The sequence below is a fragment of the Saccostrea cucullata genome, unplaced genomic scaffold (genome assembly GCF_032062105.1).
Source record: "Saccostrea cucullata isolate Sc308-1 unplaced genomic scaffold, CSIRO_AGI_Scuc_v1 ctg426, whole genome shotgun sequence".
Lineage (NCBI taxonomy): Eukaryota > Metazoa > Mollusca > Bivalvia > Ostreida > Ostreidae > Saccostrea > Saccostrea cuccullata.
The window spans coordinates 397,227-422,616 of record NW_026930434.1 but is presented as its reverse complement, the minus strand read 5'-3'; the positions used below and the strand labels follow the sequence as shown (position 1 = coordinate 422,616).

The 25,390-nt window shown below is 31.5% G+C and overlaps 2 protein-coding genes across 2 annotated transcripts; one reads left to right on the top strand and one right to left on the bottom strand.

Annotated features, from left to right (window-relative positions):
* Positions 1-2,892: 2,892 nt before the first annotated feature.
* On the bottom strand, positions 2,893-9,236 carry LOC134228557 (uncharacterized). The gene is made up of 4 exons (XM_062710209.1): positions 8,978-9,236; positions 7,179-7,229; positions 4,190-4,339; positions 2,893-3,763 (listed from the first exon to the last, which is right to left on the bottom strand). Exons 1-4 carry the CDS (start codon positions 9,018-9,020, stop codon positions 3,564-3,566), a joined length of 444 nt encoding a protein of 147 aa, XP_062566193.1. The 5' UTR covers positions 9,021-9,236; the 3' UTR covers positions 2,893-3,563.
* Positions 9,237-15,536: 6,300 nt separating this feature from the next.
* Positions 15,537-25,349, top strand: LOC134228576 (peroxisomal trans-2-enoyl-CoA reductase-like). Its single transcript, XM_062710241.1, has 8 exons — positions 15,537-15,668; positions 15,758-15,891; positions 22,807-22,972; positions 23,119-23,200; positions 23,617-23,713; positions 23,836-23,943; positions 24,067-24,178; positions 24,749-25,349. The coding sequence occupies exons 1-8, from the start codon at positions 15,542-15,544 to the stop codon at positions 24,820-24,822; spliced, it is 900 nt and encodes a 299-aa protein (XP_062566225.1). The 5' UTR covers positions 15,537-15,541; the 3' UTR covers positions 24,823-25,349.
* Positions 25,350-25,390: the final 41 nt, after the last annotated feature.

The window sequence follows — 25,390 nt, the reverse complement described above, 5'->3', positions numbered from 1 at the left end:
GAAACTTTAAATGGCAATATCTCCTTTGTTTTTTGACGAAATTCTTTGAAATTTAAAATATAGTCATGCTTTAGGATATCCTACAAAATGGTAAAGAAAAAAATCATGAAATCACGCGCATGCACGTGTGCTGCAATCTGATTGGCTGAAACTTTAAATGGCTACTTCTCCTTTGTTTTTTGACGAAATTCTTTGAAATTTAAAATATAGTCATGCATTAGGATATTATACAAAATGATATAAAAAAAAATCATGAAATTACGCGCATGCACGTGTGCTGCAATCTGATTGGCTGAAACTTTAAATGGCTGTAACCCCCTTGTTTTTCAACCAAACAGGATGGGATTTAGAAGATAGATAGATGTAAGGGACTCCTACAAGAAGGTATGATCATCATGCACGTGCACGCACGTGCGTGCATTTGAAACGAGTATATTTAAAAATACTCCTGAATGAGTGATTTTTATTACTTTTGGACTGAATGCTTTAATATATAGTATATTAAAATATATAAATAGTGTAGACAAGATGATATGGTCATAACGCACATGCATTCACATGCGCTTGGGTGCAATGCTAAAAATTGAATATAATTGGTATCCTTCTGGGAAAACGTTGTTAAAGTCAAAAATGCACAGAGTTTGTCTTATTTAATGAAGCTTACAGGAAATATGGCACCGAAAGGGAGTTTGGGTGCGTTTGGGGAACATCTGTAACGGTTCCCGTTACAATTAGCACTAGTTTGATTTGATTTTTAATTAAGCTATGTGTGTAGAAAGTAAAAATATACTTGACAAAAAAAAGTTTAAGACTTCAAATATGAGGATCGAACGTCGTTAATGAAAAAACGCTGTCGATATAAATGTATGTAAAATCGAACTGGAAACCAACACATTTCTTTTCATGTTCAAGTTTTGAATACCGGGGTATATTATGCTTCATATGAAAACAAAAAGATCTAGCATATTAACAGCCGGGTACTTACAATTAGTAGTTATTGGAATTCCGGCACATATTTATAAGATTTTATCTCGAAATATTACATATATATTGTCAATCAGATACACAATAACCTATTAATATCAAATTCACAGAACTTGTGTACAATTTAGAATGTTTGTAAACAAAATACTAGTAGTATTGCAAATGAGCAATGAAAAGGTATGTAAATTATCGAGTTAAATTTTTATTGAAAAAAGCAGCTGTCTGTATACTCAGTATAATACTGGAAATTTTGTTATTTCAAATTTTCTGTAAGTTCCCTCAGTCTTTAAGTAACAGTATAGGACATAGATAAAGAGGTGAAGAACAAAATCGAATCTTTAAGAAGAGTGTGATATGTCAAGACCAAGTTCTAGGAGGAAAGGACAAACTAGTAACACAATTTTGTAAAAGAAGGATATATGATACGATTCTATAACTATCGAAACCAACTTTTCACCTTTGAAATAGATCAAACAATAGGTCAAAAGTAAAAGGGTTTGAAAAATCAGCCTAGATCTACAAATTCTGTTAGATTAATACATTTTTGAAAAAGGAAAAGATAAAGAATAGAGATCGATGTAAAAAATCTCTTGAGGAGTGCCCTAGTATTGATCATGTAGACGGAACTTTTCGTAAAGAAGAAAGGGCTCACAATTGATATGAAAGTCAAAAAAAGACTCAGTGATAGGTTGTATTTGTTAACAAGATTATCATTGCAGCCACAGAATCTACAAATGCTGACTTTAAACGAAGTTAATTGAAATCCCTTTAATATCAACTAATTTGTCAGTAACTTGCCTTAGTTTAAAGTATAATACCAGTAGCATGCTCTTTGGTATCGATAAGGCTGGGGAAAATAAATAAATAAGGAAAGGAAGATGGAAAAGCTGGTCATCTTGTTTGACATACAATTTAGTTGTCAGTTGGGCCTTTATTGTCTCTAATCCGTAAATCATCTAAATCTGAAACAGACGTGACCGACTCTGTGGTGAACCAGTTTCTTTTTCATGTTCACTGTGATATATTGAGTTGACATCTGAATGGATTTAACGATAGTTAATTGACAAACTGTCATCGATATTAATAAGCATTACACATGCTGAATATCAAAGCCAGTCTAAAGGATGATTTTTAATAAAATGACATTTAAGGTCAGATAGAAAATCACAGGGTCAACTAGATAGACATTTCTGGCATTATTTTTGTGTGATTTTTGCTGCTTATAACACATCCGTACTCCTTACGATTGAAAAGATGATGAACCTAAGCCACTTCTGTCTTTGGAAAAACATCTATTTTACTTTTTTAAAAAATTCTTTTATATTCTCTGCTTCTTTTAATAGAGAAATATTTTTCTTTTTAAATCTTTTGCTGAGTTTAAATTGGGTTTTAATGGATAATTACATTTCTACATTAAAAAAATTTCTGTTAAATCAGATTTTTTCTTTTATTACAAATTCAGGTTGTGATTTTTTTTTCATTCATAGATTTGTATATTATAAATAGGGCTAGTCAGGTTTCTGCAGTGCCAGTAGAAAAATTAGAATTCAAAATTTTATTCAACAGAAACTAAAGAATTCTGTGAGACAGAAAATGTTATTCTAAAACATTTTACAATAACATATTGCTTGCTATGAATTAATAAATAATGTTTATAGATTGTAATAGATCAAATAATTTGAAGTGTATTAATGGTATCGTACACATGTACTAATTGGTCTGCAGTAACTTACATCCCGTCCTCCACCCATGTCTGTATACTCTTTCTTCGAACACTTTCTTACCTTCTCCAACTTCAATTTACATGAACCAACCTTGAGGATTTTTTTTTTCAAAAAAAAAAAAAATCGTTACTTTGTTTAAAGATGTAAATACATGTACAACATGTACTTAAGCTGTTAATACATTGAATTTCCAATAAAAAGTTAAGTTAAAGTTAACGAATGATTGTATATCCAAAGACAATTTTATGCAATAATTTTCGAGTTGAACATGATTACAGAATTATCAAGATCAGATGAGAGATTTTAACTCGTATCAGAATGCGTTTTTAATCTATTTACAGTTCTTTTTAAACTGCTGCATGACTTAGGATGAGACATTTGGAATTCTTCTCAATCCCAAGTGAACACTACAGGTGCAAAAAAGAGACAAATATCATGTACATTTGTGTAATATAATATTTGCATATATCCTCGGAAGCACGACACTGCATGGGAAATAATGTCACGTGATATTAAAAAAAATCATAAATACCACAAACTCCTTGCTTAAAGTCTATTTCTCACTTTCAAATACACGATTGCAGCAATGTTTCAACACAAATCCATTTTAAAATCCAATGTGCAGTACTCACAAAATATTGAGAATTCGTTAAATGTCCATCACTTGTATGTGCGTTCTTTTTGCACAGTTTTGGTATGTTGGCATGCAGACATCATATTGTAGATAAGGTGCAAAGTGGGGTATATATAGTTTTTTTGATTGTACGATAAAACATCTCCAAAGAACTATTGAAATCACACCATTGCAGTTCTGTGATTTTGGCCATCATTGCTTGATTCCATGGTGTCTTTTCTTCAGGTCCACTCCTTGATTAGCAATATTCCACACAGTAAAACCAGTATTGAAAACTGTGTTCCAGAAGAAACATTACATCTCGAGTCCTTACAGAAGCATATTTCTCCGGAGCGAGGCCTCGACTCTTCCATGCAGACAATGTTAATCATCAACTTGATTCTTAAGTTGGTAGAGCAGGTGCGTGTGTAGGTCATCACACCTAAAATATAGATCGTTACACATATATATTTATTAAATGGCTATCAATTAAAGCAAGTGTAAATGTTAGTGGAAGTTGATATCTAATAGGAATAGTAGGTTGAATAGAAAGCGGAATATAGACCAAAAATGTTTTACTTACTCTACTTAGGATTTTAAAAAAAAGACTTCAATAATTGTGTGGAATATTTTTTTCTTGTATAGTTATCAAAGAAAACACTTAACTCTGCTTAAACATATTTTTCAAACTGTAAACATAAGAACTTATGACCATATAAGTCTACAGCCCATTTTTGCAACCTGAACATGTGAGTTTCGCTTCAGCCAGTGTTTCTCAATTTAGAATGTATAGCCCTTTCTTCATGGGGCTTCCTTCTTAAAGACATTAGCATCTGAATGTATTTTAACTTAAAGGAAGCAATCTCACCTGGGCTTGAATTCCTGACCCACTTTACACAGTGACCCTCACAAATGGAGACATTTTTTGCTAGCAGAGTGGCATTGAATGGGTCAGAGCAGTTGTTAGGGTCATTTGAAGAATCTTGGCACTCATAGCAGTACATTGGTTTTTTGTAATCTGAAAGTGAAAACAGTTGACTACGAAAGCGTATCAGGGCAGCAGCTATGTCTTTTATTAATTTGTTTTAATAAATTATCCTTTTGCAACATCAAATTACTGATTTTTATTTAACAGATTACAATTTGTTATAACAATTTATCACTTTGAAAAACAATAACAAATTAACAATTTGTTATAACATTATTAAACTGTTATTCAAAATTAATAAATTGTTACAACAAACAAGTAATAAGAAATAACGAATTGTTCATTTCTAATATCAAAATTACTATTTTGTTACGTAATATCCTTGATTTTGTATATCAAAATGATTATTTGTTATAGCAAATTTATAATGTTTTTAAAGAAACTTTTAAATTTAACTTAACAAAATGCTGTTTTTCCTATCATGAATTGATATTTTGTTAAATGAAATTTATGAAAGATCCTGGTGACGTCCAAATACGCTTGCGAAGCTGCCAATTGATATATGTACATGTATTACAAAAAATAGCGTAACTGTACATGTTATAACGTTCGGTTAATATTGATATACAATGAAGCGCATTGAAGTGGTAAAATTTTCCGTTCGAATGGAACGTTTTGAGCTATCCTTAGAACGTTGTTTGTCAAAGGATGACACGCCCATTTCTTTACAAATAAATAAAACGGTCAATTTGTTTATTCGAATACCTGTAGAACATGTTTTCCATAAATATAATAGCCAATCAAATTGACAGTCTAAATAAACACTGAGTAAACATGTGTTCGACCGAAACATGTGTTCTGGTAACTTTAACAGACATGATAAATTCAGAAATATGCAAATATTTGTTGCAATTTGTGATTTACGGAAGCAGGGAGTCTCTAACTCTCCCTTCTTATCTTTTTAAAGCTCCATTTCAGTGTAACTCATGTTGCTTGTCGCGAAGAGTGGGGTGTCCTAAAACATAACGACGAATATTTCTTTCTCATTTCTAAAAATATGGGCGTGTCATTATGTTATAATTGACGTTCAAACCATGACTCAGAACGTTTCATCCAAACGGAAAATTTTATCACTTCAATGCGCTTCATTGTAGCTCGATCTTACTTCTGGTCAACGGGAGCTTGAAATAACGAGCTGTGCGTTTGAAACTTCTAATGGCAAAATACAGGCAAAAGGAGGTTGGAATGAAATATATGGAGAAAACGAAAAGTATTCCAAGCTCAAAAGTCCATTAAACAATACAAAATAGGAGCAGAGCAAACACAGACCTCCAAAACATCAGAAGTAGGATCAGATGTCATGGGGGAGTGAGCATCCCCTGTCACTGATCACACCCTTCGTGTGTTCTTTGTCATGATCGGAGAATAACGGGAAAATCCGTCGTCAATTCAGTGTGTTAATAGTGGCTTAAAAATTAGTATGAAAAACGTCGGTTAGCATTTCACTTAATGATAGCTGACAACGTCATTACATTGACCATACAACTTACGAAATGATGATATTGATATTCTTTTTGTTTGTTTGTCAGTAATTTACCTCCTTTTAGAAATTGTAGAAACGTAAAGCATGCTTTTGCATATCGAATCAACTGAGAGATGTAAACCCCGTATGCAGGTGATGAAAAAATATTTTTGCTGCATAAGTAAAGGAAGTTAACGATTGAAAAGTTAGTCAACACGTTTATCATAGAGCTTAGTTGTTAGATTAGCATTAAAGTATTTTTTAAGTAAAATGTCCAGATATGAAACAGATGTGTCAGACTCTGTGGTATCTTGATCTCAAGCTCACCGGGATATATCGTATCGACATAAGAATGGAAATAACCATTGTCAATTGACGATACGTCATCGATATATTTAAAATGTCGAGTTGAAGGCCACAGCAAGTGTTTCTTTTTCTCACATATAAGGTTTTGAATAAATTCTGCTTCATATGAATACAATTCCTTTCATTCTCAGTCATTTTTCTTAGTAAATCTGTAAATCTAGATAGACAGTTAAGTCAATTTAGCCAACATTGCGAGAGACCTGCTTCCACAAAGAATTTGAGTATCATACTATCTATAGAAACAGCAAAAAAAAACCCACTCTGGAATCGTACATCAAGAAGTATATTTAGTTCCACATGTGTGTTAAGCTATTTTGATGGAATTTCAAGAGTCATTGCAGCAAAACTGACAAATTGGTCTTATGCTCCATTCCAGCCAAGAATTTTTAACTCAAATAGAGACGTCACAATATCTCAGTGAAGGGCTTCAAATTTAGACCTTTGGCAAGCAGCTTGCAGTTGTTCGCCTGAACGTCTGAAGGTTTTATATATATATATATATATATATATATATATATATATATATATATATATATATATATATATATATATATATATATATATATTGAGAATTGACAATATTATCTAATTTATTTTAAACATAATAGACCTTTAACGATGTTCAATGAAAACAAATAATTAGAGCAAAACAAAAATAAGGGTAGAAGACAGCCGAAGGTATATTTAGCCAGGTAGGTAACCGGTGCTTGGTCACGGTAATTACTGTATAAACACTGCTGCAGGGGATTACGGTCATTTAGAGTCGTAGGAAACCCTAATTACTATATGTACAAGTGCAATGAACATTTTACGTTTTAAAACTGATTTTTAATGCATTAATAAACATATATATATATATATATATATATATATATATATATATATATATATATATATATATATATATATATATATATATATATATATATATATATATATATATATATATATATATATATATATATATATATATATATATATATATATATATATATATATATATATATATATATATATATATAATCTATTGTGCATACTTACAGCCATCGCACTCCTCGTCCTGTTGTGTACTCAAGTCAAAAATGACTACAACTGAAAAATAAAAGAAATATTGTAGCATATAGGTTTTAACAGTTGTAGCTAAATTAATTAGTGACTGGAGGTAAATCATACAGTAGAATACAAGTATGAACTGGAGAACAGTCCTCGGACAGCGGTCTAAAGGACCTTTAAATGTACAAAATATTTTTTTCATTTAGATGTGTATTTAGAGGTCATCTGATGCATTTGTGCAACAATGATTGAGATCTTCATTTTATATACAGACAATATTTATATCAATCATTTGCAAAAACTATTGAAATATGTTCATCACAAACTTTCTTCAGCCGTTTCTAAGTCGACCTGAATTCAATTTACATGTAAGTAATAATTTCTTCCAAAACATTCTTGATAAATATAACCACCTACATTTTGAAAAAAAAAATGTGTAGGAAATCTGAAGAATTTAAAGAGTGTAGGAGTTTCTACATACAATTTAAAAACAAATCGCATTATAATGATTATCTATAAATCCTCTTGAGTATACTGTTTTTCTGGGTTAGACTACGTTCTGCAGTTCTAATGCAAGGACGATTCTGCACCAAATTAGTCGCTTTATAGGAGTCCCTCCAAACCCATGTCATCAATTATGCATAACATGCTGCATTCTCTCGCCCTAATCAATTGTTAAATAATTATGACACGTGAAATTAAATTAGTCTCCTTGACGTCAAAAAAAATGTTTCTTGCAAATAATGGAGCGGAAAACAGAAGATTGTTAAAAATTGTACCCGTATTTGGTATTTAAGACGATGATTTGGATTTTTCAAGGCGAAACTCTAAAGAATAAATGAATTTTGTGTTTTCTGGAAAAAGGTTTTGATTACTGCAATTGTATAAAAGGTGCTATTCGTGCGTGAAGTTCCTATAGCTAATCAAAGTTCGATATAATGTTAGAAGGTGTTTTTGATTGCCTCTTTCGTAAAAAATACATAGTAAACGAAAAGGTCAAACGAATAAGTCAAAAAGTTTCTGTTTTTATAAGCCTTATAGGATCTAATTGGATTTTGATATGGAAGATTTTCTAGTGTCCCTCCACATTTTTAATCAATCTGTTCCTTGCGTCCTTATCGCCTCCCGGAAGCAGATGAATTTCCTATTAAGGAGAATTAAAACATGACTTATTGGGATGTTTGACCAATGTAGAGGGCACTCCATGTCCACTGGAGAGAACTGGCAAACATCAGAACAAGATAATAGACATTGATCTGAATCCAGCATGTAGTGAGAAAATATCAAGGGTGCTTCGTTGGTTGTCTAATACACTAGATGAACATGTACATCTGTTGCACGAAATTGCAAATTACATTCAATGTACAGACACAAAATATATATTGCTATTAATATCTTGATCTCATTTTTTCGTTTTGTGGATTGGTATACTTTTTACCACATTTTTGCAATCAATATAAGGACCTTTAAAGGACACATGATTGACAATGTCTCTAAAATTATCACAAATTACTGCGGAAAAAATGCAGTTCTGCAGGATAAAGAAGATGTTTCATTCAACTTCTCAAAGAATTGCCAACATAATACATTAAAGCTATTCGTTTTATCCAACTGTTTTCTTTAAATGGTATATTACGTTAACTTTAAAGATATTATTAGAAATAACTGAAGAATAAAACATCAATGAGTTTATATAACTGAAAAAAATATGTACGATTAATACAATTAATAATTGCAATTAGATAATTCCAACAAACCTCCAGCGCAATAGAAGCTCAAATACTTACGAAAAAGCAGTGTTTGTAGAAATGCAGCGTATTTTTTGGCCATAATTTTGATGAAATGCACGTCCCCATGCTGTGTAGATAACTAAGTCTTTTACAGAAGTCTGCGATGAGCTGAAATTATGCTGCAATAAACGGCATCAATAAGTAACGAGAATCCAAATCATACCGAATTACGTCAATTAGCAGAGTCTAAAATCAATGACGAGGGGTGTCAGAAATTATCTATTTAATCAAATTAGTACCCAGAAATCTAACTTCACATATATTTTGAATTTACAGTCATGTTGTAAATTTTGTATTTACTGCCACCCGGTAAATTCAAAATTTACAACATGACACAACTGTGACAGCTATCAGATCACAGGGAAGGAACAACATTCTATATAGTCCTCCACAAAATGTCTTCTGTTTCCTTATAAAGTTAACATTGTTATCCCAGTAATAACTTCAGAATCCAAGGGTCAAAGCCAAAAGAAATCGATAACAAAAGAGTTATCATTTAATGTGAGACTTACTTGTATTCCTCTTTTAGTTGAGTGATAATAAACAGTAATTAATTACATTTTTACATCCCATTGTAGCAAATGCAATCAGCCAGTTGATTGGTTGTTTTACTTGTGAACAGTAAGTCCTACGAAGGATACACCGTATATTGTATAATAGAACTTGAAAAAGTTCATCGATGGATGGTCTTTTAAATCTCAAACAATGCAATATTGATTAGTAACATTCTGTACATAGGTGGGCAATATATAGATTTTGGGAGGCAATTCGATGTCTATAATAAACGAATTGATGTAATCATTAGTCAAGACCAAACAGAGGAAATTTGTTTACAGCGCTGCGTTCATTGGAAATATTATCTACCTGTGAAAGTGTGAATATGATGTCATTAACATGGTTTTCACAAAAACAAACAAAACAACATATGAATTGGATCTAAATTATAACTCTGCTAAAAATTGTACTGATTTTTAAACAATTGATTTCTTAGTCTCCTTTCGAGACCGAAGCAAACATGCCAAACGGAATCAAAATTAAAAAGTGCTGTACAGTTGAATCTGTGGTTAGCATCACATTTTATCCATATTATGTACACAAAACGTTTTTAGATATAATGGTTAAACAAAAATATAAATCCATTCTGATAAAAAAAAAATTAAGAGGAATTGACTACTCTACTCTAGATTATTATTTTTTCTTCGATCGTGACAGCTCTTTTTTATATATTTAAATGAATGTAAGTTTGTTACACTAACATATTGTATTTATATTTGTTTTCATTATCATTAATCAAAACTTTACAAACTATGTTAAGTAATCAATATTTTTAAGCAATGATCTTTTTTTTCTTTTTTAACGTGGAAATGTCTCTTCATTCCTCAACTTTAAAAGAAATGTCTCAACTTTTAAAGAAATATCTGCTCATTCCTCAACTTTAAAAGAATTGTCTCCTAAACTTTAAAAGAAATTCTCCTTAACTTTGAAAAAAATGCTTAAAATAAGCATCCCCTGCCTACCTGTCACACCCGAAAATGCAGTGTGTAAATAATGACTTGACAATTCGTATGGAAAATGACAGTCAGCATATGACTCAATGATAAATTATATTTGCTGACAAGGTCATTGGATCGACCATAGAACTTACGAAATGATGACTAAAAACGAGACTGTTGTTATTTTTGTTTCATCAACTTGTTTGTCAATAATTTACCTCATTTTGAAATTCTTCAAAATTATTTAGATATGCTAATGAGTATCGAATCAACTGAAATATATAAACCCCGTATGCAGTTGATAAGGGCATATCGCTGCATAAGTTAGGGAAGTTGGCGATTGAAAAGTTAAATTTTAAGTCACCACTACCAGGCAACCAAATTCACAAAAATGAGCTAAACATAGTTTCACAGTTGATAAACTAGGTTTATCGACTTTAAAATATAGTTTACAAACCGTGAACTATATATGGCAGGCCAAATTCACAAAAATGAGCTAATCATAGTTTCACAATCGATAAACTAGGTTTTTCGGTTGTAAACTATAGTTTACGGACTGTAAACTATAGTTAACGACGTTAATCTATATTTTACATCTGTAAACCATAGTTAACGCGATAATCTATGTTTCACAACTGTAAACTATACTTAACACCGAAAACTATCATTTGCGATTGCAAAACATAGATTATCTGATAAATACAGTTTCACGATTTGTAAACTATGGTTAACGAGCGTAAAGTATAGTTTACAGAAGTGAATCTATGTTTATCAACAAATCTATTGTTAACGTTTTGTTACAGACAGATAAACTTAGATTAGCATTTGTAAACTATAGTTAACAACCGTTAAATATAGTTTTACAGATGAAAAGTATAGTTAACGAATTGTAAAGTATAGTTTACAGTCGATAAACCTAGTTTATCAATTGTGAAACTATGTTTAGCATGCCAAATTCACAAAAATGAGCTAATCATAGTTTCACAGTCGATAAACTAAGTTTATCAGTTGTAAACTATAGTTTACGGACTGTAAACTATACTTATCAACTTTAATCTATATTTTACATCTGTAAACCATAATTAACGCGATAATCTATGTTTCACAGCCATACACTGTACTTAACAATGAAACAATCATTTGCGATCGCAAAACATAGATTATCTGATAAATACAGTTTCACGATTTGTAAACTATGATTTACAATTCTTAACTATAGTTAACGATCGTAAATTATAGTTTACAGACGTGAATCTAAGTTTATCAACAAAAGCTATTGTTAACGTTTTATTACAGACAGATAAACTTAGATTAGCATTTGTAAACTATAGTTAACAACCGTTAAATATAGTTTTACAGATGAAAACTATAGTTAACGAGTTATTAACTATTGTATACGATTTGTAAACTATAGTTTACAGTCGATAAACCTAGTTTATCAATTGTGAAACTAGGCTTAGCTCATTTTTGTGAATTTGGCGTGCCATAGATAAACCTGGTTTATCGACTGTAAAACTATGTTTAGCTCAATTTGTGAATTTGGTGTGCCATACACCACATTTATCATAAAGCTTTTGTTGTTACGGATTACCATATGGATGATTTTTTTCTAGTAAAATAACTAAATATGAAAGACCTGGTCTGAAAAATCCACGTAGATATTGTCAATCAGAAACTCAAGCATCTTTTTAATATCAACTTCAGAGTACTTGTGCGTACATATATTTTTTGAATAAAGTAATTTTGCAAATGGCCAATGACAAGGCAAGAACCAGTTCCATTTTTATTGAAAAAAAAAAACTGTCAGATGATGTCAAATAGCCTGAACTCTAATTTATCTTTATTAGAATGGTTGTATATGAAGTTGAAAAGCAGCGAGATTTTGGTATAATTTTGTGATTTCCAATATTCCCAGAGTTCTTCAGAATTTTTAAGTACTGTAGTATCCACATCTATTTATGCCACTTCTCCATATTGTTGCACTGAGTAAAAAATATTACAGAAATAAGTGTCTGTGGTCCTTATACAACTTAATGTATTTTACAAGCTACTGGTTTCACAGGAGACGGCAATTTTTTCAATACATAGAAAATAAATGGTAAACAGGCATAAATCCTACCAGTGAGCTTTGCTATGTATTGACAAATTAAAATTGCCGACTCCTGTGCCAGGGACCTATATAGTTAGTATATAGGTTCCTGCCTGTGTTAAAATTTCCTAAATTTGAGAAATATGTTGGAAACTTTCACTAACTATATCTTGACCTAAATTCAGAGTAAATTAACGAGTGAAAAATCGATGCAAAAGATTCAGAGGACTGGACTATTCTGGAGAGATACAATTCTCAGTTGTCAGTGCCCGTTTTAATTCGGTCGGGATCGGTCCTACTAAACAGAGAACCCTAGAGAACTCTAGAGAACCCTAGAGAACTTGAGGTTTATATGGTGAATTTTGATATATTTTATGCATAATTTGGTTGATTTTTATTAAATAAAACATATTTTATACATAAAATCAATTTAAAAATTATTTTATGGAAGTTTTCACCAGAGAAACGTAACAAACTAGAGGGTGAAATATTTTCTGACATCCCGATTCCGATTGAATTTCAAAAACATTGTACATTATCGAAATAATATTTATTAAGTAATTTTACGATTATTTTTCACATTATTTATTATTTGATTTTAATAATATATAGAATTCTTAATCATTTACTCTGATCTAAAACATATTAATTAATTTCTTACAAGTTTATCACAAGGCTATGATGAAGTCTTAAGTACAGGTCCACGTAAGAATCAGGCAGGAGGTGATGCACGAGGTTGTCAGAAATTAATGATTTTTCACTCACAGATTTTTCTCGGAGTATAAGCCATGCATGCGGAAAGAAAAATAATTTGGTTCATTGTTACTATGGTGACCTGGACAAAGAAATTTCCTTAGCAACAGGCCAATTTTTCTTTATAGATTGACGAAATTTCACCCATTTTGAAGGCTTTGTACAAAAAAATTTAAAAAGTAATTCTTTTCTTCCTTAGTGTCACAAGAAAGATAAACTCTTGAAGTCCTCTGACAACGTAATAAAAAGAAATTACATTCTCCAATATATTTACTATAGATACAGCTAAAGATACATGTTTCCCGTTTTTTGGTGATTCAGCATTTTGCTTGATTTTAGCAAAAATCAAGTCCATATTTTTCGTTTCACCATCTTAGTTCAAATGTTTCATCTATTTCCTGTAAAACTACAAGAAAGGCTTTCTTAGAATTTAAAATAAAAAGTTTTGCAAATTTGAAATTTACCACCTGTTGCTAGGCAACAAAAATGGATGGTTAAATAAATTAAAATTGGTGAAATGTTTTTGTCTTATAGTTAACATTCTTAAAGATTCTTGTTGAGAAGTTGCTTCATCCTAATTCTTTATCAGATGTATTCGTTGCTATGTTTGTAATTCTTTTGCTTGGGAAAAAATAACTTAAAAATTCTTTTAAAAACCTGGTTTGACAATGCTGAACCTGGGCAATAGCAATTCAAATGTAAAAATCAGATAATATGTTAAAAACTTAAATGAATATGTTCTAAAAATAACTTTCATTGCTTCGTTGCTAAGGAAAATTTACTGTTGCCATGGAGATAAAAATTCTTTTAAAAACCTGGTTTGACACTGCCGAACCTGGGCAATAGCGATTCAAATATAAGAATAAGATAATATGTTGAAAACTTAAATGAATATGTTCTTAAAATAACTTGCATTGCTTCGTTGCTAAGGAAAATTTACTGTTTTCATGGAGATATAAATTCTTTTAAAAACCTGGTTTGACAATGCCGAACCTGGGGAATAGCAATTCAAATGTAAGAATCAGATAATATGTTGAAAACTTAAATGAATGTTCTAAAAATAACTTTCATTGCTTCGTTGCTAAGGAAAATTTACTGTTGCCATGGAGATAAAAATTCTTTTAAAAACCTGGTTTGACAATGCCGAACCTGGGGAATAGCAATTCAAATATATAAGAATCAGATAAATATGTAGAAAACTTTAATGAATATGTTCTAAAAATAACTTTCAATGCTTCATTGCTAAGGAAAATTTACTGTTGCCATGGAGATAGCTTATTGTAAAATAATCATATGTACACAATAAAGAATATTTTATATTTTATGATTATTCTAAAAATTGATTTTGGTACTTAGTGATTACAATTTATATGATTTTTCTACCAATGCTTTAGACTTTCACCAATTTTAATTTATCAAACCATCCATTTTTGTTGCCTAGCAACAGGTGGTAAATTCAAATTTGCAAAACTTTTTCTTTTAAATTCTAAGAAAGCCTTTCCTGTAGTTTTACAGGAAATAGATGAAACATTTGTACTAAGACGGTGCAACGAATAATATCGACTTGATTTCTACTAAAATCAAGCAAAATGCTGAATCAGCAAAAAACGGGAAACATGTATCTGTAGCGGTATCTGTGGTAAATATATTAGAGAATGTAATTTCTTTTTATTACGTTGTCAGAGCACTTCAAGAGTTTATCTTTCTTGTGACACTAAGGAAGAAAAGAATTACTTTTTAAAATTTTTTGTACAAAGCCTTCAAAATGGGTGAAATTTCGTCAATCTATAAAGAAAAATTGGCCTGTTGCTAAGGAAATTTCTTTGTCCAGGTTTCCATAGTAACAATGACCCAAATTATTTTTCTTTCCGCATACATGGCTTATACCCCAAGAAAAATCTGTGAGTGAAAAATCATTAATTTCTGAAATCCTCATGTATCACCTTTTATATATAGGCTGCCTGATTCTTACATGGACCTGTACTTAAAAGATTATAATACTCTTTGAAAAAAAGCAAAAAAAACTTGTCAGAATATGTATTTTTAAATTTAATTTTGTTCTGGTATGACATATTAGTTATTTAAAATATAAATAAATTATTTACAGACAGTAAATAGTTAAAAATCACTAGGGTTCTCTAAGGTTTTCTAGAGTTCTCTAGGGTTCTCTGTTTAGTAGTACTCAGTCGGGATCGATGAGCGTTTTGTATGTCACATGACTTCAAAATGGCGAGCTCCGTTGGGAAAGTTTCAAGTGTTTTCAGGCCAGGCTTGTTTAAAGGAAAAGTGGCCATTGTGACAGGAGGCAGCACTGGCATCGGATTGGCTATAACTCAAGAACTCTTATATTTAGGTCTGTGTATTTTAAAGTTCAGTTACAGTTTGCATTTTTATTAAATTATGTTTTATTGGATGTTCAAAGTTTTGACATGCATGATACAGGATGCAAAGTAATGATCGCGTCCCGGAATGCACAAAGACTTGCTTCTGCTTCTGATGCCATTAAGAAACAGATCCCTCGTGACAGTTCAGCAGAAATAAGTGATATCCAATGCAACATTCGGAAAGAAGATCAGGTAAATTTAGTCAGATAGACCCAGAATTTCCTTTATATATACAAATCTAAAATTTAAATCATGAGTATTTGCATAGTATATACACTATATACAGCTGTGTGCTAGGACTTTAATAAGACTAACCAAAAATGACAATCATCTCTAATCTTTATTTTACATGCTTGCCCACTCCCGACTCAGGATTTAAAAATAATGTACCGGCCAATAGGTGGTGGTAAAATCTTTTTTTTCAGAAAATTTTAACTTAACATTGACTCAGTGGGAAATTCAGAAACAAAAAGAAAAATATTTTAGTTCAGAAAGGTTGAATTGATTTCAGTAATTTTTAGTCTATCAGGTCCAGCACAATACCCCGATAAAGGTATATAGCTTGATAAAGCTATATAGCTTTATCAAGGTATTTAAAATACCTTGATCAAGGTATTTTATGAAATGAAAATTTAAAAAAATTCTTTGAAAATTAATTATTGAAAGTCGAGTTTTGAGTTGTTGTCAGTAAATTCACCCATGCATGCAAAGTAGTCAAACACAATAAAATCAGTAGAAAAACATGTCGTGTGAGGAGACGTTATTTCATGCTTTCTTTTTGATACCGAGTGTTTTTCATGCACGAGTAGACACACTGACAAAAACTCAGAACTCGACTTTCAGTATTTAATTTTTAAAGAATTTTCATTACATAAAATACCTTGATCAAGGTATTTTAACCCTTTAACGGCCAGAGATTTTGCAATTTTTTTGCATAATTGCCTAAAAAAGTTCAAATAGAATTTTAGACATTTTCTAGTCACTTTTACATAGAGCAACCTATATATTTTCTGAAAGGTAAGATCCTAAACTATTTGATTCTGCAAAGTAATTTGACGTCACGGTTGCCATGGCAACGATTGAGACCCATAATTGCCAAAATATGTGCTTTTCTCCTTTTATTCGTCCCTGAAATACAAACAATTTTACAAATAATGTTTCCAAACCAGAGGATTTGGTGTTACTATTAAAACAAAGCATGCATTCAATTAGTTTTTAGTTTTACTGGTCAATTTTATTTAATAGAAAGAGTTTATACAATTACACAATGTCAGTACCTCATGCGTTCGACTTCGGCTTTACAACTGTCTGATTGTCGTGAGCAATTTTTGAATCGCTCTCCCTCCTACAGTTTTTTACTGACTTCAATAAAATTTGATACACATGTGGAGCATACAAAGATGCACATTTTTTTCATTTTAGTATTTTTATTTCAAGGAACAGTGTGTGTAGCCATGGTTACAAAAATAGCAATTTGGAGAAGGGGGCTTCCTAACAAATCATGGGTATTTTATATTTATTTACTTTCAGCAGAGTCTTATCAATGAATAAAATTACCTGCCTAGTTCCAGTGATCTGCATATAAGAATTCACAATACCCTGTTATGTACTCGAACATACAATATCATCAGTATATATCATTAAGTTTTATATGACGGCCATGGGGAGAGTATGACAAAGAACTATGCACACTAACTCTCGATTCCAGCCTACATTTTACATTAACACCTTTTATTCAATAAAAATGACATTATGCCATTACTTTTTTTTAATTACAAACCTGAATTAGAATTGAATTAATTATAATATTAATACCAATGTCAAATTTTTAATTGCTCTTAATTTCAACTCTTTGTATAAGGGTGAAGGGGGTGGGGTGGGGTTATAAGATATATCTCCACTGTAATTAAGTTTAAACATCACCAGATTTAAAAATAGTTTTCAAATTTTCATTTTTCATGGATATGGATATTTTTTTCAGTTTTCACTTTACTTCGCTGATGTAATTTTTTTGTTTTATCTGTAAACATACCCCCAGCTGAGCAGTCTTCACGAAAACTCACTGGTCCGAAGACCGAGGCCAGTGAATTTTGATGTCGGGTCAGTGAAAATCAAAATTCAAGAAGTCCGATGGGCTTTTTGATTATAAAAATCATATACAGTCAAAATTTATTTCAACTGACTTACTTGCGTAATTTCATTGATATGTAAAATAAAAAGAAAAAACGTGTTGTTGAATCGTATAACCCTATTATAACATGGATGTATTACGTAACAACCGGAACACTAGTACGTAAAATGTGCAAAGTTTAACAACAACTTACCGAAACCCGTCAAAGGGTGAAAAATGGCGGCATTACAAAAGTTGAAGTACGTAAACATGTATAAATTTACAGTTATGAAAATGTATTTATTTTATTTTTTAAGAAAGGGGCCAGTAAAAATTTTGGTGGGCTAGTAAATTTTGAAAGTTCACTGGTCCGACTGGCCAGTTCGCTTGAAAAGTTTTCGTGAAGACTGATGAGCTGTATGTCTACGTTTACGACGAACAACGTAGTACCTGGGCTAGTATTAAACGTAGCCAAGCAAAAACTTACAGCTGATTCTAATCTGATTGATCAGTATAGTTATATGTACCTGGGAGTATGTAGTTGAAATCGGTAGCGTATGCATAAAGCAAAATGTAAAATTTTTACATCGGGATTAAAATAAAACGACTTACAGTATTAATACGGTTTACATGACTTTGGAACTTTTTACTGGTCTCACTTTTATGCATGCATGAATTTAAATTTAAATTAAATCCATTCTACTTTTCCCTATGAAGGTTTTACCAAGTACTGCACATGTCTTCCATTACATGGTTTATCATCACCTAAGATCCCCTTCCCAAATCAATTATAAATGCAAATGCAAAATGAACACCAACTAGCTGTGTCATGTAGCATTTACAATAAATATTCCAACCAGGGCAAGTAACTATTTGATCCCCTTTAAATTCATTACCCAGAGTATTCCTTTATCTCTATATTTACTAAGAGACGTGAAGCAATATGTGTCTGTGTGGAAGGGGGGGGGTACCGATGAGTAAAAAAGGAAATGAATCATAGGCATGAAATGTAAACAAAAATGGAGGTGGCAAATGGAGCAGCTTTGAAGATGTCCTTACTAAAGAAACCCTAAAATGAGTATTCTCGTGTGCAACCTTCTTAAGAAAAACTGAGTGCATCACTTTAAGTCCAGTTTGAGTCACAATCTTGATCATGTTATCTTTGCAGGTACATGTATATCTATCTGTTCAATTGCTTAATCTACTGATGAGCCCGCATAGGGCGACAGCGCAACATAGATTAAAGTTTGAGTTTTTCATTTTTTGATTTCGTTTCATTGTTATAGATCTTCAATATTTTTAGGTGGTAATATCAGTGTAGGCTTATGCAAAGCAAAATCACCTAACTTTTTTTCAGGGACCTAAGGTAAAATACATGCACTGGGAACAAAATGTTAAGATTTTCTAGAGCAAACTTGGTGTCTTTCTAATCACGCCTAAAATCCTCTTCCAATCTGGAGGCTACAGGCGGACTCTGGACCGTGGCTTGAGTGTTGATTATCGATGTACTTAGGCATTCACAATGAACGCGTATATATAATAATTCATAGGTTACATATATTAGACTTTTCTTTGACTTGGCACTTGTATAAATATATTCATAATGCATGTAGATATGAACCTGCGTTGTAAAAAGAATGGTTATTGGAGGGGGGAGGGGGTTCCTTCTCATTATGGTTTACACAGACAAACAAGTTTCTTGGAATTCAGTGACAGCATCTCTGTCTGTGTCTGATAAAACACGATTTTTCTTCCATTTTTTATTCAAAGTCGCAATAGGAAAAACGGAATCTGAATTGCTACACAAATTTACATATCATAGGCGTCGGAACCGGGGGGTGGGGGGCTAGGGCCTCTTTTTTGCAAACATAGCCATAATATAGACAATGAACATTGGAGCGTAGGTTTAGACAGAAATTGCACTGAGAGAAGTTCGATATAAACACCCCCCCCCCCCCACCCCACCCCAAAATAGGATTTTCGTGATGGACGAAGGACATTTTTTTCGCTTTTCAAGTTTTTGGAAACTTGAAAATTTTGTTTCTCCTTTACTTTGCCCCCTTCCACTTTCAATTTGCTTCCGACGCCAGTGCATATACTTCCATTTAATGTCCCACTTCCCTACCCGACCTTACATGTAATTCCCAGCCATTCTACGATAAATGGACGAATTCATTATTCATTATATATTCATTATATAAATCATGAAAGAAATGACTTTTTCAAAAAGCAAAAACATAATTATAATTTTCTTAAAGATATATCATTGAACTTGGGGAAAAAAAATTGTCCACAACTATTGCATTGATTACTTTTTAAAAACAATTTTAATATTCCATTGTTCCGTAGTATAGACACAAATGTATGATTTATAAAGTCTCACATTATGCAAAATGAAGTTAAAATTTCGGTAAAAATATCGTAACGAAGTTAAGGTTACGGAAGTTAATTCTCCAACTTTTATAATATAAGTTAAAATTCTCTGCAATAGTTAAAATCAAAGCTTGTTTTAGGATATAAAACAGAAGTATGAAGAATTTTGCTCCCCAAGGAATGAAAAAAAAAATATATCTGTCATGCAGAATCCTTCCTGAATTACCATTTCGGAAGTAAAAGTTTTTTCTCCAATTTAATCTGTTATATCTAAAAAGGCGTTGTCTTAAAAATAAATAGCTGACTCGCAACTTGTATTAATGATATAAGGTTTTTTGGTAAATTTCAGTTCTTTTTGAAATTAAACCTGCAAATAATCTGGCCGTGAAATTTAGAGCAAACTCAGTACTGAAGTTAATTGATTTTTAGCGATATGATTACTTATGAAAGAAGATCCATGCATTTCTTTTTCGAGAATAGGTTTGATTTTATTTTTTTTATTCAAGATAAAAAAATTATTTAACATTCATCGCAATCTGTTAGGAACGCTTTTACGGCTGAGAATCCCGTCTTGAAATTTGTAAATAAATGAAGCGACATTAAGATTTGCAGTGAAATACGTTTTCAACATTAGGCCTTTATGATGTTCATATCTAAACTTTAACTACATATATATCGGTAAATATTTAAAAAAAAAAAAAACATGCGTGTATGTTATATATCTTAGAGCTGAATTTGATCTTAAAATTGATAGTTAAGATATTATAACGGCAAATCTGTAAGTGACATGAAAAAAAAATATTAATTGTCCATGCTTGTTTTTGTAGAATGACTGTTCCGTGCTATGTCTCTCCCTGTGTATATATAACAACCATGGTAACAGAAAGGGAAATAATTCAAACGAAATTAAGTTTCCCGATTTTAAAAAATTAAATATCACAGTGTATGTTCATTATTTTATTTTCATGTTCCTATACATTCATTTTATATTAGATAAAGATAAGGGTAAGAAAAATAATCGCGTCAGTTAAATGCAGTTTGTGCGTTAGCAAAAATATCTCTTTCGTCGAAATTTTAACTCCTAATATGTTTTGTCGTTATGACAGCTTTTTCTTCAAAGTACATTTAAAATACTAGCCTAAGGACTCGAAAAAAGATTTATAAGCTTGTATATTTTTTAAAACTTTTAATGACAAATCTGCAAGGTAAGAAAATGGTAGCGACAATACCTAATTACTAGATTAATTATAATTCCTACTACATGTAGGAATGACACAAAATTCGACAGGGATTTCTGAAACAGTGGGTGCGCGAAAACGGGGCGTTGGCTCAAAAACTAGCAGAAAATGTTGAATTTTTTTTTCATAAATCAATTTGATTATAAAAACCCCACCATTTAAAAAAACCCTAAGATGATAGCTTTAAAGGAAAAGGGTGCGCAAGTTCGGAAAAATGTCCGTTCCGAAGTTGTCCGTCCCACTGTTTATTCCTACTACATGTAGGAATGACACAAAATTCGACAGGGATTTCTGAAACAGTGGGTGCGCGAAAACGGGGCGTTGGGTCAAGAACTATCACTTATATTCTAAAGCTAATGAAAATTCCCTTTATTACATGTTTATGGATGAAAATGTTTCGTATATTAACTCTTCTTTATAATAATTCCTTTCAAAAATAAATCTGTTTCATATATTAAAAGAATCGATTTATTTTACACCGAGCTTATGAACGATTTCATTGTGTACACGTAAAACGTTAAATGACGTCATAGTGCTTTTTTTTTTGTTTTACTCGAAAAAGTTCCAATATTCAACAGCAAATATTTCTGTAACGGATGCTCGTACCTTTCAATGTCCAATAGAGAAAATGTAGGGAAAATTCCACGCTTTTATGATATGGCATTCATTTTTTTTATCGTATGCTGTAAGTGAGATACAGCCTACAGAAGATAGCGCAAAATCACTCATTTATGTGTAATTTTACTAACTTCCCGCAATTATATTCAATGTTCAATTCAAGTTTACAATAATTTCTTAACATCGCAGAGAAAAACTGATAATAGAAAAATTGTTGTGTTTCTCCTCTAGTTTCAGAAAATATCAACTGTTTTGTTGTATCCCAATTATTTACAAAACGCCAGCAGTAAAAACACCATAATGCTGAAAATGCGTCAAAAGGCGCACTTGGCCGTTAAGGGGTTAAATACCTTGATAAAGCTATATAGCTTTATCAAGCTATATACTTTATCGGGGTATTGTGCTGGACCTGTCTATATCCTGTCAGGAGAGGTACACATACAATTCTTCTAAAGATGGCCTGGCTATCATTTAAGTATTTTGCAAAATTTTCTGATTGTTTCGTAAACTTGGCAAATAATATTTCTAACAAATAATTATTTAATAGTTTAGTTTTTTTTATTTGGAATACAGTGTATTTAGGAAAACTATGTCAATGATATTCTACACTATTTCAATGTAAACATGATAATATTGCATGATTAATTAAATTTACCCAAACATTTTTTCCTCTCTCCATAAGAATATGACAAGTATGAACAATGAAACTGCTTGAAGCTTCCCTTATTGCATTTACATGTCTATATAAGTGATGAAATATCATTTCAGGTTCAGAAAATGATATCAGAGACATTGTCAAAGTTTGGTAAGATTGACTTCCTTGTAAACAATGGAGGGGGACAGTTTCCCGGACCCGCCTCTTCTTTTAGTCTAAAGGGCTGGAATGCTGTCATAGAGACAAACCTTACAGGAACATTTCTATGCTGCAGAGAAGGTATTCTGAGGTTATCCATATACTCATGCTTGAGTGAAAGTTGTGTCTAGAGAATCATTGTGTCGATTGAATTATTCAGATGCAGATTTGCAGTTTTACATGTACATGTATACTGTAACCCATTTTCTAGATATATTACCTTTCAGTATATAACCAGTGGATGGGCGAACATGGTGGTGTAATCATCAATATCATTGCTGATATGTGGAAGGGTTTCCCTGGAATGAGGTAGGTAAGAGAAAAAATAAGTTTATTGATGTACTTTTCTTTATATATAAATATGTATAAAGGAGCAAATGTGAGGCCGCACTCCACTAAAAGGATATACAAGGGGTTTCAAAGAAATGCACAGTTGAAATCTTTTAAAGTCTTTTTGTTTGAAACACAATACCTATTTTCAAATTTATATGCAGATGTCTTCATATAGTCTTAATTCAAGATTTTCAAAGCAAGACTCATACAGTAAAGGAAAATCCTAACAAATAAATCCTCATATTTTTCATGTGTTTTCAAACAACAAAATATATGAAAATGAATTGTAAGTCAATCTAAGTATAGTTATGCCCTAAATTAAAAGAACAGTATTCCAATGAGAGGGAATGTTACTTTTATACATGTATATTTTTACCAAATTTATTTGTCAGTCACACAGGGGCAGCACGGTCAGCAGTGGACAATCTCACAAAATCTTTGTCCTTGGAATGGGCAGCTTCAGGGGTCAGGGTCAATGCTGTAGCTCCTGTAGGTAAATTTCAACAGATATCTTACTTTCATGATAAAATGGAAAATTAAATTACATGAAATTCATCAAATCCATGTAAAATAGGTCATGTATATGTCTGATGTTTTTTAAACATTTACAGGGTAGCTCCATATACTCGGAAACAGCAGCTGCAAATTATGGAGACAAAGATATATTTAACCATGCCATTCCACATATTCCAGCGAAACGTTTAGGCACCACTGCTGAGGCAAGTTTCAACAACAGCTTTTAAAAATATATGAGGAAAATTTTTGTGATGAATTATCTCATTTAAAAAATTCCCTCTCAATTTTACGAGCCATTTTTAATCTGCATTGTAATTGCTCTGTAGATATCAGCAGCTGTTTGCTTCCTTCTCTCACCGGCAGCTGCTTTTATATCAGGAGAAACTCTCAAAGTAGATGGTGCTGCTAGTTTGTATGGAACTACATGGCAGATACCAGGTAGAAAACGAAGCAAGCACTTGATCGGTCTTCTAGTTCAATTCATCAAAATTTCATTTTTCAAAATCACATTTTTACAGGATGCACTAGTTAACATATTCCAAAATTGTTTTGATTTTGGATTATGACTTGAAAATCTTATCCATGTATATACCTGTATTGCAAGTTTCCCTGTGTAATTAAGGCTCAAATTTGTTTGAAGCCTGACCTCAGAAAATAGGATAAGACAAAAGGCAGTGAAGTGCTACCCAGAAATTAATACTTAGTATTATGCATGTACATGTAAAATTAATACAAAGGCTACAATTTGTGAAGTTGACATCAAGCCTTAAAAAAACTGTAAAATAAATTTGTTGAAATTAAACAAAATTTGAGATGTCAATAGGATGTTTCACTTATCTTTTAAGTTTTTGTTCATGTTCATTTCCATGTAAAGGGTGAGCATCGAGGGCTTTAAGCCTCTTGTTGACTGGCACAGAAGCCCAAAGAAATTTAGATTTTAGTTAATACCAATATGTCCATATTTAGGCTCTCTCATACCTAATTTTCTCTTTCTTAATTTTCTTGTAGATCATAAAAATTTACCGGCCTATGATTGGGAAACAGATGATCCAGAGAATCCCAAAACCAAGGCAAAGTTATAGTCAAAGTTAGAAGAGTTAGTAAACAGATCGATTTTATGTTAATATGTGAAAAAATTAGTTCAGAACTGTGATTTATCTGTGATATAACTCTTTAGTGTACATGTACCTATTAACAAGGAGTAATTTGAATATGCTGTATATATTACATGTACTCTTTATAGTATTCTTTTGATCATTATTGGGATTGCAATAGTACTCCAGAATCAAAGATGCAATATTAATTAGAAGTGAGTTTAGATTTAATCAATTGTCTTTTTAAGTTTAAAAAATTCATTATTTAGGCCTAATTAACCATCTCCCTTTCCTAAAATCTGCATCTAATTGTCAAAACTGCAGATTTAAGGATAATCATGATACATTATTATCATAACCAGAATATAGTGTCTTTACTTTATCAAGATATATTATTATATATCATATAACCTTACTGTATACCATCCAGGATAAAAGGTTATCTGTTTGTTTTATTGGAATTAAATATTTTCCAATAAACAATGTGACAATGTGACAAACACTCTTTTTCATCATAATCAATTATTTCTGATACATGTACAACTATACATTATAA

Bases quoted from the DNA above. Each gene is read 5' to 3' on its own strand.
- LOC134228557 (XM_062710209.1), bottom strand. From the start codon at position 9,020: ATGGCCAAAAAATACGCTGCATTTCTACAAACACTGCTTTTTC. The intron at 7,230-8,977 runs GTAAGTATTTGA...TTTATTTTTCAG, and splicing joins TCTACAAACACTGCTTTTTC to TTGTAGTCATTTTTGACTTG. The intron at 3,764-4,189 runs GTGAGATTGCTT...TCTATATTTTAG, and splicing joins GGTCAGGAATTCAAGCCCAG to GTGTGATGACCTACACACGC.
- LOC134228576 (XM_062710241.1), top strand. From the start codon at position 15,542: ATGGCGAGCTCCGTTGGGAAAGTTTCAAGTGTTTTCAGGCCAGGCTTG. The intron at 23,944-24,066 runs GCAAGTTTCAAC...ATTGCTCTGTAG, and splicing joins GTTTAGGCACCACTGCTGAG to ATATCAGCAGCTGTTTGCTT. The intron at 24,179-24,748 runs GTAGAAAACGAA...ATTTTCTTGTAG, and splicing joins AACTACATGGCAGATACCAG to ATCATAAAAATTTACCGGCC.